We start from the raw sequence: 21,042 nt of genomic DNA on the forward strand, positions 1-21,042 counted from the left end.
GATGTTTGTATACATTGTTCAATATTTTTATAAAGGTACTTTAGAATTGCTCGGAAGGCCTGACTCAACAAATAGCTTTCTTTCTGCGGTGAGGATAAATGACTCGATATTTCCCGTCTCGGGGCTTATCTGTAAACTTGAAAAGTCAAAGAAGAGACCATAGGCTACAGAAATTTAATCGTAGAGAAACAACCCATCGAAGCTCTAACGTATTGCCTATAGTAACATCCTGTTACACAAACCCTTCTCCTGTCATCAAGGATAGTATCTTTATTATGTACTGCAAGAGGTTCTTTACCAGAGGTGCTCTTGCATATTGCTTATACCGACATATCAATAAAGTTACGCTTTAGATCGGGGTCCTACTAACAGCGGGTTTTGTTTGGTCAATATCACCCAAAGTATTGCAAAAAATGACCGACAAGGAAATATATGCTATAGATATCCATATTAAATGATTAAATAAAAACTGTTAGCCGTGGTTATGATTCGAATTTCAGAAATTCTAATGAAGATCCGTGCTAGAATGGTATGGATTTCCAGTGCATTCCCAATTGACCAGTCCGCATATACGTATGGGAGTGCATGGAATGTAAATAACACGTCACTATGCAATACCACAAGGTAAAAGCTCCATGGCAAGGTCCTGATATACGAATCTACAAAATTATAAATACCAATTGAAGGTGAATAAAACCCTGGCTGCGATATATAATGATACATTTCCACACCAGCATTCTTCCGATTCCTGCTATTCTATAGAACTTATATCAAATGGGAACCGTTTTTGATAACACGTTCAGTATCAAATTTTAGTTTCTAATGGACAACTCTTGGATTTACTTCCTGATAATGAGAATAAGCAAAGAGAAGCGAATCATGTAAATACAGCCGGTAATGCCACAAAACGCAGCATATATTTGTCTTAAATTTGTTTGTAAAAAAAAATGCAAAATGGGGACGATTGGTATCTAAAAGGAGTATCTGGTTTAGAGGGTTGGTTGGCTCTTTATTTTTGTCCCCCCGCCTTTCGAAGATGGGCATTTTCTGCTTAGGGTAAGCAGAGATAAGCAATTTGCTTGGTTGATGCTTTGGGACACAATAATTTTAGTTCTAATTAAGTGAGAGTGATGAAACTTGGTGTATAGTTTCAATACATCAATACCTTGACTAGGTTCGATAATGAGCATTTTCTGCTCAGGGCAAGCAGAGCGATAAGCAATTTGATTGGTCTAGACTTTGGAACACAATAACTAATATTCTAATAGAGCTAGAATGTTCACACTTGGATGGGGTGTTTGTTAGATGAATGCCTTGATGGAGTTCGAAGAAGACGATTTTCTGCTAAGGGTAAGCAGAGATAAGCAATTTGATTGGTTGATGCTTTGGGACACAATGACTTTTCTTCTAATTAAGTGCGAGTGATGAAATTTGGGATATAGTTTTATTACATCAATACCTGGACGAAGTTCAATGATGAGCATTTTCTGTTCTGGGTAAGCAGAGCGATAAGCAATTTGATTGGTCAAGACTTTTGAACACAATAACTCTCATTCTAATTGAGCTAGAATGTAGGTGTTTGATAATGAGCATTTTCTGCTCAGGGTAAGCAGAGCGATAAGCAATTTGATTGGTCAAGACTTTGGAACACAATAACTCTCCTTCTAATTGAGGTAAAATGTTCAAACTTGGTGTAGGCGTTCACGATAAAGACTGTCTGCTTACGGTAAGCAGAGATAAGCAATCTGATTGGTTGATGCTTTGGGGCACCATAACTTTGGTTATAATTGAGAGTGATGAAACTCTGAGTATAGATTCATTATATCATTGCCTTGACGAAGTTCGTTGATAATCAGTTTGATTGCTTGATACTTTTGAAAAATATAAATGTGCTATTAATTAATATTATCATCTATTTATTTGTGTCATCTATTTATTTTGGGATTTCGACAGGGGACATCAGTCTCACTGTTGGCTTGTTCAGTATTTTACTGGGGTAATTTTCATAAGATTCAATTGGTATTGATGTAGCTATTTAATGGGGTCCAATCCAGTTTACCCCCCCCCCCCAAAAAAAAACCCCAAAAACCAAACAAACAAAAAACAAAACATATAACACAAATGTCCCCATTTTGTAAATCAACTCAAACGTTTATTGCATTAACTATTTGGTGCAGCAGCTATATAAGGAACTCATATACTACAACTATATATAGATATTAAAATAAATATTTTTTATAATACTGTTTCATATCAATTTATGATTATCTTTGGAATTATAATTTTCATTTTATATTTTTATACAATTCAGTAAAATTAGATTTTTAATTCGGTCGATTTAAATATTATGTTGGAATATATGAAAGGGAGCGACAGCCACGTAGGATTAGCCCAAACGGGAGCTTTTGGCTAGTTTAAGATTTTAGCATTTTCAAATAATTGAATTCAGTAAAGTTTGTTCACAAACTGATTTTGACACGATTCGACTAAATCAAGAGCGATAAATCTGTGAATAATTGACGAAATAGGATCTGTGTTTTAGTCCAATTGGGTCAAATCAAACAATCTAATTTTAATTAGATTGATTATATATAAATATTATTATAAATAGATATTGCTCTGGAAAATAATGTGTACATATAATAAATATCGTTTATAAAACTTTACATATAAAATATATCATTTTAAATAGGATTGTGGTAATACTGTTAATATAAATACTATTTTAATATGAAATGAGACAGAACATCACATCTATTTATTTCCATGATAAATAGATATACCCTTATATTAAATGTTTTTGCAACATATACCATGACTTCATTCTACTGACAATTACTATAGTTTATACGTTTTTTACATCATAATAAGCAGGGGCGGATCCAGGAATTTTTGCTGGAGGGGTTTGCCAGGTTCCTGAGAAAATGTATCCCCACCACCCCCATCAGCTTTAAATTTTTTGAGAAATACTTAGTCTCTATCGTCATTTTGGCATATATACACACACATTGAGCTTTTTCAGAGAAATCCAACATCCTGTTTGACGTCAATTTTTATTATGAATTAATACGATGACAATGTGATTCATTAATTGTGATATCACATATGTCTATATCATTATCTCGCGCTTTGAGTGCCCATCCCGTCGCACCATCTGACGATAAAGGATAAAGCACAATTATGACACTTTTCCCATAAAAAAGGTTGTTTTACAAAATTGTTTATGTAGCTGAGTGGGTGGGGGGCTGGGGGAAGGGTGGACCCCCCCCCCCCCCCCCGCTGGATCCGCCACTGATAAGATAATCTTCTTCCATTGTTTTTTTTATAGAAAAAGTATATTTGTAATACAGAGAACTCAAATAATAAGCCAACAATAAAATAAACAAATATTAATATACATGGAAACAGCTTTGCATCTAGTTACCATTTTAGGGCATGCATTTCCAGACTATCACTATCTGGTTCTAATACAATTTTTTTTCACTAATATAAAATTTTAAAAAATAACAAAAAACAACCCAAGACATATAATACCCTTTCGGGTTTGCAATATCAAATGAATTAAATATAGGTCTAATACAAATTTTCACACTTAATATAAAGTTTAAAAAAACAAAAACAATCACAAAATCATATAATACCCTTTCGGGTTTACAATACAGTATGAATTAAATATATATCTGATACAAATTTTGTCACTAATAATATAAAATTATAAACAGACAACAACAACCCAAGAACACACATAATACCTTTCAAGTTTACAATACAGTATGAATTTAAAAATATATATCTGATACAAATTTTCTCACTAATAATATAAAATTACAAACATAAAACAACAACCCAAGAACACACATAATACCTTTCGGGTTTACAATATCATATGAATTAAATATGGATCTGATACTAATTTTCTCTTGTGATATAGAATTTAAAAAACAAAAAAACAACCCAATCCATATAACTTTTTGGGGATTACAATATCGTATGAATTAAATATGGATCTGATTCATGAAATTTAAAAAAACAATTATGTAATACCCTATCGAGTTTACAATATCGTATGAATTAAATATGGATCTGATACAAGTTTTCTCACTTCATAAAATTTTAAAAAAATATAACAAGAACAACCCAAAAGCTATCGGGTTTGCAATATAATATAGTATGAATTAAATTTGAGTCTAATACAAATTTTCTCACCTAATACAAAACTCAAAAAAACAACCCAAACCATATAATAACCTTTCGGATTTACAATATCACAGCCTTATCAATAACAAGTATTAAAATTTATACATCATATAATATTATAACACAACAAATTCATAAAATTGTTAATATATTTGTTTAAAATATCACAGTGTTTATCAATATATACAAATAAATCAGCAGTATCATTTGCCTTATACCTTAACAATAACATAACAAGAAAATTTAACCAAATTCAGAGAATAATGTATTAAAGGATTATTATCAAATATTTTTTTTTTATTGAAAAACATTAATATTACATACATTAAGGGTTGATATATGTGCCCTTCCATCTAAGGTAATACTATAGACTTATTATATGGACATTTAGTTCAAATTAACACCCAGATTTAAGCAGCTACAGTATGTCCAATCAACTCATAGTTATTTAAGTTTATACATCTTATGATAATCAAGTGATATTGAAGTTTATACATTGTATGCCCACATCAAGTGACATTGAAGTCTATAAATTGTATGCCCACATCAAGTGACACTGAAGTTTATACATTGTGTGCCTCAGATCATATTATAATTGCTGTTTACATTGTATGTGTCAATCAAGTTTAATCACTGTATGCGCCAATCAAGTGTTACTGTTATTGAATCTTATGCATTGTATTCCCAAATCAAGTGACACTTAAGTGATATATGAACTCAACAATTATACAGGGTCACCTTCAATATCTTAATAAACAAATAATATCACAGCTAATAGAAATACTATTAAAAAACATTCCAAAACAAAATAATTTTAATCAGTTTATGTATTAATGAATAAGAAATGCTTCAACTAGTTTTATTCCTTTGGATAATACATCAATATATTACCTTTACCTAAAAACTTATACATTGGTGAAAATGATAGAAGACATATTCTAGGCTACATACTGATTACCCTGTTGCAGTTTTTGTTTCTTTGGTAAAGTTAGATCCCATATTCTTATAGTGCCATCATCACTACAGCTTACTATCCTGTCATCAGAAACCTGAAATATTAAATTTAATACCCATTGTATTAGTACATGGAGGAGAACCCCACCACACAGAAATCCAAAACATAAGATAAACCTGCGGACATGATATACAAACAACACAGGCATTGAAAGCAATAAACAACAAATATTACATTAAATCAAGTGAATGGATCTGGGATATGTACATGTATACTATTCGAGATTGATAAGTCATCCACTTAACCAATGATTATGAGTTTTTGCTGCATCTATTTTTTGTTAGCACCAAAACTTTTAGTTCAGTCATGATGTTATCAATACAGTAGATCACTTTACATGTTAAACATGTTGTATAATATCGAAGTTATTAAAGGACAAAAATTCAAAAATCAAAAACAATTAGACAAAAAAGAGAAGTTATAGACAGCAGGATAGGCAACAATTGGTAACCAAAAATCTAAATCTGACATTTCTTTTTAAAGATACCTATTTTATTGATAGATCCTCCAAGAAATATATGATCAGTTCCTTTGCAGCATAACCTAACAGTTGCCAATTAGTCTTTCACTGGGGGTTTAGAGAGTATCAGACATGTGTCCTGAATGGGGGTTCGGACCATTCCCAGCTCGCCCAGAGCATTTTTCTTTTCCTACATTTATAAAAAAATGTGCTAAGCATTACCACCATTTTGGCCTCACTCCACTCTAATCCAGTACATGTATGCACCTAAGTAAGCAGAAATATTGTCTGAGAGCTTCAGACTTTATTAAAATCACGGTTAAGCCCCCAGACCTCTTGCCTAACTTGGTATTGTCTCCACCTTGAACATGCCTGAATATTACCTTGATATCTCAACTCACCAGCCCACCTTTGAAAAGGAATAAACTTACAAAGTAACGTGTTGAATTTAGGATGTTGTATGTATTGCAGTTTATTCAACTTTATTTTATTTATGTATAAATAATTTCACTTTAAGTCATACAAGAGTTTACTAAAGTATATTAGTGTAATTTGCGTGAACTTTTAATCTTGTGTCTTAATATGGAAGGTTAAATATGACAGTAGTTGGCTGTACATTCTACTCTAGCTTAGCAACACTACTTCACATGACCATGTTAATTGGTATTTAGATACACACTGCTATATTAAATATACATATCAAATACCTTATCTACCTTTACATCATAAAGACTTCAATGTTGATACAATATCAATAACATGGGATGGATAAGAGACCTAAACAACAAATCATTGGTCAAACAGATACATATAGAACACAAACTGAAAAACGCATTCCTAATGCTTAAAGCAAGCAAGTGGAGTTCAAATTCATTGACTCTGACAAACTTAACTTTTAACTCTTGATAGTGTAGCTGCTTAAATTTTATTGGGGCCAAATCTGGACATGGTGAGGTACCTCTTATCAGGGTTCAGCATAAATGGAGTATGGTAGCCTATATATAACACCTGATTCACATCTCTATTATTTGGAAAGTTGATATAGCTAATTATATTGATTTATAATATACTTTTGTATCCTGTAGCTTTAGTTTCAGAAAACCATTAGGAATACAGATAGCTAAGATAATTCTTTTAGACTTTTCTATGTTAATTTAAGCTTGTCGATTTTTTTTTTTTTAATATCTATAAGGAAACATTTTCGTGTCAAAATTCCATCAACATTACGCCCAGGAGATTGTAAATGGTAGTAAATAAAATGATATTTCCTGTCTGCCTCTGTATTTTCAGAAGCATTCATTTATCCTGGTAGTAAAAGTATCCCCATATTATCTCTTAAAATCAGACAATCTTTTCAAGGATAAAATGTGTGGTCTATTTTTAACGCTTATGGTTCAACTAACAGAAATCTTATCACAGAAGTGTTACTGTAACCAAAACATTATGAAAATATAAATTTATATAATCATAGGCTTATAAAATAGCATTTCCTTAATAAAACATAGTTTATGGGTTTCTTACTTAAAACCAAAACATTGATGCATATTTACATAGTGTTTCGCAATGTTATCAGCATATAAAAAAATAACTATTAACATAGAATGACAATAAAGGCACTCGGTAGGACATAACGATAATAGTTTACCGGTGTTCATTTTTATTTCATTCACATCGCAGTAAATTGTCACACAGATAAGCCGATGCAGGTGTTCACCAAAATATAATTTGAAGCAATCAGGTTTTATAAAATGTTAATATGACATGACATAATCATAAATCAAATTGTAAAATAGAATGGACTTCTCATCATGACAAATGTCAACATATCTGAAACGACTTACGTAGTTGAATACGTGTGTTTTGTTGTGTTTATGAAAAAAAACCTGCTTTTAAATATACTTCACAGAGCACTGCATACAATCATGTCAACTGCAGTCAACCATAAAAATGCAACTGACATCTTTTGAAAAATACAATGTTCTTTCAAATACAAGATTAAAACAATTTTGGAATGGACATCTTTGAAATTTTAAAAAGAGACAACGTATTCTGGGGGGTGTTTCTCATTAAAACTTACATTAGTATGCCCCCTCCCCCCTACATAAATATGAATGTAAGTTTATATAAATTCAATTTAAAAAAAATATTTTTTTTTTAATTCAGCGCCGACTTATTCTGATACTCTCTGGATTAATATGAAAAAAGTGAATTTCTAATAGAAAAACTTTTAATGTTGGAGTCTACTCGGTGTTGGCCAAGAAAGTTCCTCAGAATTTTTCCAATTGGTTTCCCCTAGCAAGGAACAGTATATTTTCATTTGGAAGTGACAGAAAAGCTTTTGCAATTATAATTCAATGACTGACATGTAGGGTGTAAACGCTACTATCCTGGCAAAACTGTCAATGAAATAATAAAAACTAGTATGTCGAAACATGACAGCATTGTTATTTTGATCGATGTCCATACTAGACGGCGATTTCAGCATGGACCCCGCTTGTCAGTTGTGCATGATGGAGCCCCCCCCCCCCCACTCAACTGATTGAACTCTTTAAAATCTACTCCCTTCTTGATCTAATTAATTACCACCTTGTTCAACAGTTAAAATCTACTTGCTCTTTGATCTGATAAATCACCACATTTGACAACAGTTACACCTGATTGAACCCTAAAATCTATCCGCTCCTTGATCTGATAAATCACCACCTTGATCAACAGTTACACCTTTCAAGCAGATTACTTTTGTGGATTATACACAAGCATAACACCGACGGGCTCTTTAAAGTACAGTATACTACATTATCATATTGTATGTAAAGGTGATTAAATATATAATTATCTATATGGGAGGGGATTAACCAGGGTGCTGTGATCGACATTAGACCATCATAAACAATGACATGCTAAGTCGACAGGAATTAACTGGGCCTTGCTAAGAAACTTTGCGAGTATGAAATTACACGAGGAAGATGGTAATCTGGATGATAAAGAATAGAGGAGAACAATTATCGAGGTGATACAGAATGTAATTATTAGAGAAATGTAGCCAGGTCTTACCGATGACAACAAGAGGTTTGTTCTTACAAACAGTATCAAATTTTATATTATAAACTTTTAACCTGCGTAAAAAACACTTCATCTAGTATTAACATATACATGCGATCACCTTAAAGGGACTTTTATTTCTTTTATGAATACACAGCAGCGCATTTTATTTTTATTTAGTAGGTATATCCGAAAAACTCAATACATTCCATCTAGCTTATCTCATTTAGTTCAGATATCTTGATAAAAAAAGAATGTTTTTCTGTTCTTCAAATGGAACACTAAAAAAAAGGGGTAAAATATAAAATAAAAATAAAAATTGATCAACTAGGTACAGAGATGTGTTAATTCAGATTCTATATCTGTCTAGAGAGAGTGTGGCAAATAAGACCAGAGTAAATGAAATGAAATGAAATGGGGTTTAACGTCCTACTGTTCTGCTCCTATACTGGGCTAATGAAGACGGGCATATATGCCATACAGACACAGTGTGCTGAGGGAAATTTTGCCCGGGCAGCGGCACTATCGCCTACTCTTATATCGAATTCCAACTGCCAGGGGATCTTTTACGTGCATTCCAATATATACACGGGACCTCGGTTTTCGTCTCATCCGAAGGACTAGACAGCTGTCCTTGTCAGGCCCTCCGTCCTGCATCACTGACAAGGGGGAACCACGCCTGAAAATCTGGATAAACTTTCTCGGCCAATGCAGGGATCGAACACCCGACTTCCAGGCTAACGAGCCAGCGTCTTACCCACTTAGCCACGTGATCCCCAAGACCAGAGAAGAAAAGGCAACCATAGAACTTTCGGCACCACGATTGGGATCAAAAACCCAGGACCTCTTGTTAAGTGAGCCAGCACCTTATGCATTGAGCGAGTGTGACTCCCACTTTCTTGTGAAATGTGGCCACATTAAAATCATGTCGGCTGTAATTCAATCATATTTAATTTCATATATTTTATCAGAATTTTCCAGACACATATGATATATATATAGAGAGAAATGGGGTTTAACTTCCACTCGACACAAACTAGGTCATTTCGGGACTAACACATGGTTCAATTTCATTTCAATAATTCGCTTGCGTGTAGGGGTCTTTAGCAGTGGGAGGAAACCGGAGGACCCGGAGAAAACACAGGGGATTGGATAGGCGACCCTACTCCTTGTCACATACAACCGGGGAATCGAAACCCCGCCAGTTGACTCAATGACAGATCGCACGTGTTAACCATTCGGCCATCCAATCCCCCACATATGATATAACTCACATGATCACTTCGTTCGAAAAAGATAGATGTCTCTACTAAAGTGACAATATCTTGTCCAGGTTCTTAAAGTTACAATTTCATATTTTTAAGTTATATTTTTAAAATGTATTAAAATAAAGCCCTAAACTAGATGGTATCTATAAACAGTCCTACCTTGATAAAGAATAATCCTATTAATCCTATAATTCACTATTGCCAGTTGAGAAATAGGCAAAAATATCATTTTCAACTTCAAATTCAAAAGTTTGAAGATAGCTATTCCATGGTGGGGAATAGGAAAACAAGGGAGGTAATTGGGAGGTAATTGTGTTATTATTTCCGGGTTGAAGATTTTTAAGTGTGAGAAAGATAACCTATGATCGTATAATAGTGAGTTGACAACCTATTGAGCAAAAGACATAGGAATAATTATGTATCGACTTTCTTAGAAAATATGAAATTGTAACTTTAAGCTATTTGCAAGCCTATACCTAATTAAAAATTTGCCATAAGTAACATTCTGCTGTAACATATCATGATAGTGATTTGTTTTTATACAATTTCAGTTTCATTAATTTAAGACTATCCACAGTGTTAAGATAGAACTATGTCCATTGTGCCATGCTGCCTCAAAATCTACAGGTCTTGAATTGGAAATTAGACTATCCAAAGGTTCAACAGACAATTTTCCCCATAAGTAACAGGTTGTTGGTACTCTCTGAGCAGGGTCACATTCACAAACTAGTGCTAGGAATGAATGCCTTGGATTTGTACTGTACATTTATACATGTTTCCAACCCTAAAACTATAGATTTAAAATTGTCTCAGATATATCAAGTCCTATTTTATAGAAAAGAGAGAGAAAAAATGTGGTTTAACGTCCACTCGACACAATCAGGTCAATTCAGGACTAACATGGTTCAATAATTTGGTTAATTATTTCAATAATTTGGTTAAGCATAATAGGAGTCTTCACCAGTGGGAGGAAACTGGATGACCCTGAAAATCCCCACCAGGTTGATCTCATTCCTTGTCATGTACAAGTTGGGAATTGAAACCACTCGACCTTATGATCCAAAGTGTACACAACAGACCAATCGACCACCCAACCCCCTATTTAAAAGACGATAAATGGACACTGGATAAAATGTTCCTATATTCGATCAAATTAAATGATCCTGTACTGTTTGCACCATTACCTACAAGATTGTGGAGAGGGGACGACTTTAGAGGGAACTCTTTCAAATGCACAGGTTGTTATCACTTCTCTGAGTAAAACAAACTACGCCAAACCTTGCTGTTTTTCTCAATGACTGATAAATGACCTTAACATTAACATATAAAAACTCATCAGTTATTGTTTGCTTGTAATAATGTAAATACCACTGATGTAGGCCCACAGATTCTACCAGACCGGCTCAATTCAAGAAAGAGTGTTTTGTCTAAAACTACATGAGAACCATCACAACTTTATTCTCCAAGGACAAATGCAGACGAGGTGAACCGGAAGCCGCTATCAGAAGCTGATCACGGTAATGTTTAAAGGTGGCCTTTATATAATACGATCACATCCTACAGAGGTGGTACACCAACTTCTAAAATAAACTTTTCCCTACAGAAAAACGAATTAGTTCATCAAATATTCTCTTTATTTATTTCGACATATTCGGCGGGTGGATAGTAAACATTTTTAGCAGTGGTGAGATAGATGGACAAGCGATATTTGGGGATTGACATCATCCAGATGAGGATGTAAACCTTACATAAACATTGTTTAGTAAGGCTACATAGTTCATTATACCCACGAGACTTGAGTTAGTCGAGGCATTCTAGGGGAAATGTGTTTTAGTTCAGTACATAGTATTTATCTTACGTATTGGTGGCTAGATTAACAACATGTAGCCAGTTATTTGGACACGTAGACCTATCGATAGGATTGACGGTGCTCATAAGATACCATAACTCATTTTTACACCCTGACTATCTGTTCAAGGTCATTAAGGTATGTCCAATGCAAAAATCGTTAGGGCTTAAGTTTAAATGGTACTTTGTGTATTTGGAGCTCTTAATAAAAAAAAGAAAGGGTACAATGACGTCTGAGATGAAATGTCCTCTAAATGTGCAGTCTGCCCTTAAGATAATAAAAAAGACTATCTCTTATTGTGGAACTTAATTTGTTCACAGTTCTGAATCGGGATTATCAAACTAACCAATGGCGGGAGAGAGGTGAATCTATAATAACAGATATCCCACTTAGCTGGTATCTATATAGGATATTGGTGGTAAAATGAAGTGCCATTAAATAGGGCCTATCCTCCTACTGTTCTGTACCAAGAGAGCTAATGAAGATGGACATAAGCCATACAGGGTGCTATTAGATACACTACAGACTACTCTTATTTCAAATTCCAACTGTCAATGGGGCATGGCTGTCCATCCTGCACCACTGACAATGGGAAACCAGATCTGAAAATCATTTTCGGCCAACACTGGGAGCGAACCCGGGACCTCCAGGTTAGCGAGCCAGTGGCTTACTCATTGAGCCACCCTGGCTCCAGAAATGGTGGTACAACTTTAAACAAGTTATTTTGAGGCTAACATGTGAAAACTACCATGATCAAACCCAGTTCTTTAAATAAGAAATTTCAGTACAGTCTATCTTGAATGCCCTGCAAACAAATGATTTTCACAAATGGGAAGCTGTTCCTCAAAGAGGAAAAAGCCACCATTCCCTGCACGGCAACTTTGACTTGGAACTGTACTGTGAAAGCATTGTGAAGATTGTAACAATGCACTCATCAAGATAATACACTACCTGGTAGTTAATAAATTAGCGTAGGTAGGGACAAAGGCATTCCATCTCAGACATCCTGTTACCGATCGAGGAGGGTGATGAGTGAAATTAAACAGTAAAAGATCATTAATATCTTAGAAATTCCAAGGCAGTCAAAGGTGACACCTATCATTGATTGAAGATCCCTCCCATCCACAATGCATACTTTTTTTTTGTTAACAATATTTTATTTCATTTGAAAATGGATTGGGGAACAGGCTAGGCTTATGTTGATTCATCTTCAAGTATTTACAAACTGTTATTTGTAATTGCATAGGGGAGCCCCAGTGGCTCAGAAAGTAAGATGTTGGCACGCTAACCTGGAGGTCCTGTGTTTGATCCCTTCGTTGGCCAAGAAAGTTCATTGGGATTTTCTGGCGTGGTTTGTCCTTGCCAGTGGTGCACGACCAAGGGCCTGGCAAGGGACAATGAATAGTTGTTTAGATGGGATGGAAAACAGATATCCTGTGTACATCCTGTGAAAGATTCCTTACCAGTTGGAATTTGATACAAGAGTAGGCCGTAATGCCACTGTCCGGGCAAAATTTCCCTTATGGCACACTGTATGTTTAGAGCAGAACAGCAGGACGTTAAACCCCATTTCATTTCATTTTGTTATTGCGTAGGCAAGGACACATGCACAATTTCCAACTAAGTGTCCAATTCACAGATATTTAAAAAAAAAAATATTTTAAGGATGCAGCGTTGTTTATAATCGGTCGAAATGTATGTACTATTTAGTATTGAATAAATGAAATTAGGTTTTAAGTCCTACTTTTTGCACCTACTGGGCTAATTAAAATGGACATACACCAACAATGTGTTATGATGGAAATTTTTCAGACAGCAACTGAATTCCAACTGTCAACGGTTCTTGTACCTTGGTTTTTCATCCCATCCAAATGTTAGGCTCCTGTCATTGCCAGACCATCCATCCTGCATCACGGACAAGGGGGAACATCATCAGAAAATCCTGAGCAATTTTTACGACTAACACTGGGATCAAACACAGGATCTCTGGGTTAGCAAGCCAGCAGCTTACTCACTGAGCCACTATATAGTTTCATTCTTTCCATCTTCCAGTTTGGGTTCAATAACGATCAAAATCATTATTTCAGATATACTGCTAACGATCAAAAGAAGAACGCCAAAATTCAAATCATTCAAAGATTTCCATTTGCAAAAGGTGTTTACCCTCTTTAAAGTCTCTGTTTGTAGAACTGGTTTACAGATCAGATAAAATTACTTGGAAAATAAAAGCTCAATTACAAGGTTTTTAAAATCAAAATCATCAGAATGTACTGTTATCAATATCATCTGGATTCTGGGGGAGATCTTCTGGAGATTAGGAAGCTGCATGTAGAAGATACGATCAGGAATTTCTATTTTATACACGCAATCAACTCAAAACGGATGGACATCACATTACTTGTGGAATTGGCAGCTAGATGAATAACACCTGTTCATATTACGTCTTCCCTGAAAACTTGAAAAATTCTACCTTTAAACAATAAAACTTAGACGATCAATGGCTTGATAAGATGTTTCAATAACAATGTATATAGCAAGCACAGGATAGATTGGGTTAAAAACAAAGGCGCTAGACTAAACTCCACTAAAATATAAAGTGTGTACCGCTACGCTTTCCAGGTGTGCACACACAAGCTTCCAATCCTTTTAAGCAAGGAATGATCTATATCTGATTAAGGTAGGTAAAACAGCTCGCCATTTTACCTGTGAATCATAGAATGAAATTGTTTGTTTTAAAGGGGAAGATCAACATAAAACAGATGTGTAATTATAGTATCTGGTGATAAGCAGAGATAAATCTCAGCTAATGATAAGGAGTACGGAACTGGTATTTGTCACACCTACAGACTACCCTACTTCAACATGCTAAACCATTAACATTGACCCTCAACGATTAACCGTTTATTACCACCGAGTTGGAGATAAACTCATTTACAAATTCTGGTTAAAGGGTGACTTATTCCAATACTTTCCATAAAGTTAAAGAGTACAGAACAGGTATTTCTCACACCTACAGACTACCCTACATGAACATGCTAAACCATTAATATTGGCCCTAGACGATTAACCGTTCATTACCATCGAGTTGGAGATAAACTCATTTTACAAATTCTGGTTAAAGGGACATTTATCTAAATATAAGCTTACTTTCCACAAAGTTGAAGAGTACAGAACTGGTATTTGTCACACCTGCAAATTACCCCACTTCAACATTCTACACCATTAACATTGACCCTAAACGATTAACTGTTTATTACCTTCGAGTTTAAGATAAACTAATGTACAAATTCTGGTTAAAGGGTGACTTATTCCAATACTTTCCATAAAGTTAAAGAGTATGAAACTGGTATTTGTCACACCTGCGAATTACCCTACTTTAACATTCTATACCATTGACATTGACCCTAAACAATTAACTGTTTATTACCATCGAGTTTAAGATAAACTAATTTACTAATTCTTGTTAATGGACCTTTATCCCAATGATAAAGAGAACAGAACTCGTATTTGTCAAAAAAATTTGTCAGACATTTTTACTGAAAATAAAGGGGCATAACTCTTATCTTTATTTAAGAAGGCGGATTCAAACCACAATTAAAAATCATGTGTCAAAAAAATATTGTAATTCATGCTTAATAAAAAAAAATAGGTGCACTTCGTTATTTTTCTTATATAATTCCTGTACTGTATGCAAATTGATGTCAGTAATATTCCTCCAAAATTACATGTTATTGTTATACGATAGTAATATTTCTCCAAAATTATTGCATTTTTCGGGGTATAAGTCGATACTTTGTTCAGCAGAAGTCTGGCATGTGTCTTATACTGTGTTTCAACTTATCTTATATACAGATAAAGGCAAAAAAAATGATATCCCAAAAATGTTTGGCAGTAACCGTCGCTCCATGATTGTGAGCGAATGACATCATCTGCAAAATAAAAACATTCGACACTCACGAGATAACATCTAAAACAATTAAATACTTACACTATTAAAATTGAAATATTTGTTGACATTTCTTAGTTTGTTTATTTCTTTATTTAAAAACATAAACCCCATTCAAAATACTGTTATAAACCCAAGAATATACCATAAAAACTGAACCTTTTCTCTGACATTGGTCTTGTTGAAATTATCACGTTTCCATCTATATCGTAATTTCATGTATCTTGCGTGATTTCTACTTTTGTTTTCATTTATTGTATTATAACCACGTGTGATTAGAAACAGAGCCTGTATTGTCTAGTATTTATCCGATATGTGTTTGTGTGTAATAGCTTTATTTAATGAAGTGTTATCAGAGACAATTAATCAGATATATTTAGGGTGTTATATATTATTAGGATATGTGACATAATATGACTAGTTTCTACATGTAGTCGACCGACATAAAGGAGATTCAATTATCCGACAATGGAGTCACCAGGAGTTAAATACATTGATTAAGTTTATATAATAGTCCGAGAAAGGAGAAGCAATGACTTCTGTTCAGGATTGGATTGATGAATTGTCCGACAAAGGATTATGTCAGCCAATCAAGTCAGATTAAGTTGTTAATCAAGGTAGGTGTATAGAAGGTATAACACGATAAATATGCTGATCACTTAAATACCTAATGAATTCAGCCAATTATCAATGATAATTGGAATGAGTAATAGTTATATACTGAGTACACTCAAATAATTTTGAAAATTTGAACATTATTCTCCATATCTTGATGGGCATATTCCTGCGCAGATGTTGGAAAATAGCGTAGGACATGTCCGGCACATATGGGCGAAATAGCATCCATGCTACAGACTACCCTACTTCAATATTCTAAACTATTAACATTGACCTAAACGATTAACTGTTTAATACCACTGAGTTTAAGATAAACCAATTTACCAATTCTGCTTAATGGACCTTTATCCTAATACTTTCCACAACAATACCATACTCTTAATAAAATTTGACAAATATCAGCTTTCAAAATTGGGTGAATGAAATAAAATTCAGCAAGAAGCTGTGTGTTTATAACTTTTAATTTAACATTTCTGGATGTGTCCCAAGGTATTCAGGGACTCCTAATGAGACATGCATTTTCAATAAATAATATATAATTTGATAAAAATGAAAATAACCATTAGCATGTCTGTTCAATTTATAATTCTTAAGGAGGTAAAACAGAACTCGAACTATGATGTTATAATAGATAGATATATGCTGATATGTCTACATATTATATTACTTATATTATATCCAGATTTGGTCATAAATAAATAAAGAAAGAACTGTTTACACCCCAGTGAAAATTGATAACATAAACGTTTATCCTCTCTACAAAAGAAATAACAATAATTTTAATTAAAATATTTTGGCTTATTCCTAAAACAAACCTTACTCAGAAGTCAACTTACCCAGGTGAATTGCTCTATTATATTTAGAAATGTAGTCATTTTGTATTTATATACATGTATGTGGACATTTTCCTATTCATTTTTCTTTCTAGGAATGTATAAATGTATGTATAATTTTTCTTGTTAACTAGTGAATTTACCAGTTACTTAATTGTATTTTTTTCCTTTAGATTTTAAATCCTTTTAGTAAACCTACTACATTAATACTTTTCCACAATAAGCATGATCTTATAATCAAGTACATATGTATCCTATTGTTCTTGATGGACATTCATGGAACACAAAACCAGAAGCAACCTTTTCCACTAAAAATATGGTAAAAACATGTCCAAATATTGTCCATTTCACTTCTAACACCTAAAAATCTTAATGGCAAATCCATCTGTAGACACAAACTTTAAAGGGGAAATGTATCCAGATGATCTTATTCTAACCAAATGATACAAAATCTCCAAAAATTTGAATCAGGACTGGAGATTTACATAAGAAAAATTAAGCAATATGAACATTTTGAAATATGTTTTAATCAAAGATGTGGAGCAAGAAAAAAGAATGCTACACACTGTTTTGTCTTATGTTAGCACATATGGGGAATGTTAACCAAGGCATATGTAACCAATCTGCTACCATAATCACATTGGTTGCTTTTGTCAAGATGGGAAGTGTTTATCAAATTTTGACATTCAAGTTACAGCTTCATATAGTTTCAATTAGGCTGACATTTTTCGTCCATCTTGATGCCACTTGTTAGTTGGTTAGGATGGCTTTAATTTAAGAAGTCAGGCCTTCTATACCCCGTTTATAAGGAATAAATAAATAAATCTATTAAAATAAAACAACATATAGGTTTTTATATATTAACATTTATATATTATTTATATATTGTTCATTTATTTATAACAATAAATCAATTCCATTCAACTGCAAGTCAGATACTTTTAATATAATATCAAGTCTTATCAATACAATAATGAATAACTCAAACATAGTAATTAACATTCAAAACAGCAATCCTGTAGTCTGTGAATAGTGAAAAAGTTTTTCTTTTTCTTCTACCCACAAACAAAGTGTGAAATCATTATCATAAATGTCTTTATTAACATTTATTCAGTCAGGATTACATACTTTATGAATCCCAGAAACATCTTAGATTCAACAAATCAGATATGTGTATTTAATCCTGATTTTTCTATCCAGAATATTAATGAACAAGCCAACAGTGAGGCTGATGTCCCCCCCCCCCGAAATCCCAAAATAAATAGATGACACACATTAATTTATTGCACATTTATTTTTTTTTTTCAAAAGTATCAAGCAATCAAACTATACACTAAGTTTCATCACTGTCTATCAGATAGAATCAAGATTATCTTGTCCCAAAGTATTGACCAATGAAATTGAATAGCTCTGCTTAGCTTCAGCTCGAAATGTTAATCCTTGAACTCAGTCAAGACATTCACCTAATGAACATCTACATCAAGTCTAAACATTCTATCTCAATTAAAAGCAGAGTTATCATGTTCCAAAGTCTTGACCAATCAAATTGCTTATCGCTCATTAGCCTAAGCATAAAATTCTCACCATCGAAATTAGTCAAGGTAATGATATAATGAATTCATCACTCTCACTTCATTATAACCAAAGTTATCGTGCCTCAAAGCATCAACCAATCAGATTGCTTATTTCTGCTTACCTCAAACAGACAATGTTCATCATAGAACTCCACCAAGGCATTTACCTAAGGAACGCCCACACCAAGTTTAAACCTTCTACCTCAATTAGAAGGAGAATTATTGTGTTCCAAAGTCTCGACCAATCAAATTGTTTATCGCTCTGCGTACCCTCAGCACAAAATATTTATAATCCAGTGAATGTATTGATGTAATAAAGCTATACACCAAGTGTCCTCACCCTCACTTAATTAGAACTAAAGTTATTGTGTCTCATGTATATCAACCAATCAAATTGCTTATCTCTGCTTACCCCAAGCCGAAAATTCTCATCTTTGACCTCCATCAAGGCATTGACCTAATAAACACCTACACCAAGTTTGAACATTGTAGCTCAATTAGAAAGAGAGTTATTGTGTCCCAAAAAGTGTGACGGACAGACAGAAGGACGGACAGATAGACAGACAGATGGACGAACCCATTTTAATGGTCCCCTGCTTTCTTCGAAAGGCGGGGGACAAAAAGTCTATATACAGTAGAATCTGCATTAAGCAGCCACCCAAGGGAATTTTCACAACTGACCGCTTAACGGGCGTGGCCTCTTAATAAAATCTCGTTGCTTTTTGTGCCGACATAAATTAAATATTATGCTTGGATGCATTGGAAGCGGTAAATTTGGCCGTCGCTGAATCTTGCGCCGGACGAAAATTCTTTACTCAAATCTCGGACATAACTTCTGTAAACTTGTCATTTTGTACCAACCTTCGATACTACTGTCTACCATTGTGATGCATTCGATAATATTTATCCATTTTTGTGAAGAAAATCGATGAATTCATTTTATTTTATCAAAAAAGCACATGAACAAAAAACATCGCTAATTTTATCACCTATTTACAGGGGGTGTAACTCTGTATGTAATATAGGAGGCGCTAAGAGAGATACTAGTTGATCGTGACAAAACTCGGTACTTTTATTTTATTCAATCAGTATCAAACAATGTGTCGCTACGCGTGAAAACAATGATCAGGTTAGTCGTTTAATAAAACAAAAGATTAATTAACAGATAATCCCGGGTTGATTGTTATGTTTACATTTCTTTTTACCTGATCAGTGGGGGTCCAGTTAATTAACTACTACTCACGGGATTAGCGGGGGTGTTACAAAGAACGACAAGATGGTATCATTCAACAATGGCCGTTGAATGGGCGATGTTTTGTTGAATTTATTAGTAAAATAGTGACCGCTGGCCGCGTTAGAGGAGTGACCGTTGAATAAAGAGATGAAACAACAGAATTTCTACGGGGGGAATTTATCGTGACCGCTTACAAGGAGATGTCGCTGAATAGGAGTGGCTGCTCATACAGATTCTACTGTATAGCATTATCCCTGCGAGGAATCTAACAAACACCAGACACAATTAAGCTTGCATTTGCCAGATAGGTCTGTAAGAAGTCCTAAACAAATTCTGTACATACATATCAAGGGACCATCTGATAGCTGGCTTTTTAAAAAATACTAAAACTGATATTACCTTGACATCTCGAACAGGTCCCTTGTGACCTTGTAAAAGTCGTACACAAGTCATGGTCATTATATCCCATTCTTTAATTGATCCATCACTAAAAAGATAAAAAAGAAACAATGATTACTAACTAAACACAGTAACACCCCCTCCATTATAAAAATATATCTATTTCAGAGATTTCTAAGAAAATATAAGGATAGTCAAGTAAAATTTCACACATCAAAACTGATGCATAATGAGACAAAAACCTGTATAATGAAATATATTATAAGGCCTAGGAAAACAATGCAGAATATGCTGGGATGGAAGCAAATGGGCACAATACTACAATGGACATTGAAATGGTGAATGGATGAAAATCAGTGTAATGGATGATGAAAAAAAAGCCAGTGGGAACTGCAAGATGAGAAAGAACCTGAATAAAGACTGAATAAATGCTGAGACAGAGAGGGAAACCAATGGATATGATATTACGGACTCTAGTAGATAAAGCCAATGGGTATATGATATTACAGACTCCAATGGATGAGATATAAAACCCATGAGTATGACATTACTGAATCCCATGGATGAGATATAAAACCAATGGGTATGATATTACAGACTCCAGTGG

The 21,042-nt window shown here is 34.0% G+C and overlaps 1 protein-coding gene across 1 annotated transcript in view; it reads right to left on the reverse strand.

Annotated features, from left to right (window-relative positions):
* Positions 1 to 2,136: 2,136 nt before the first annotated feature.
* LOC126820970 (uncharacterized) overlaps positions 2,137 to 21,042 on the reverse strand; it is a 57,870-nt gene continuing 38,964 nt past the window's right edge. Inside the window, exons 21-22 of the mRNA XM_050549198.2 lie at positions 20,436 to 20,523; positions 2,137 to 5,246 (exon numbers count right to left, since the gene is read on the reverse strand). Coding sequence (XP_050405155.1) covers positions 5,136 to 5,246; positions 20,436 to 20,523 — 199 coding nt within the window. The 3' untranslated portion in view covers positions 2,137 to 5,135. The remainder of the gene's footprint in view (positions 5,247 to 20,435; positions 20,524 to 21,042) is intronic.

Source organism: Patella vulgata, chromosome 5, assembly GCF_932274485.2.
Source record: "Patella vulgata chromosome 5, xgPatVulg1.2, whole genome shotgun sequence".
Lineage (NCBI taxonomy): Eukaryota > Metazoa > Mollusca > Gastropoda > Patellidae > Patella > Patella vulgata.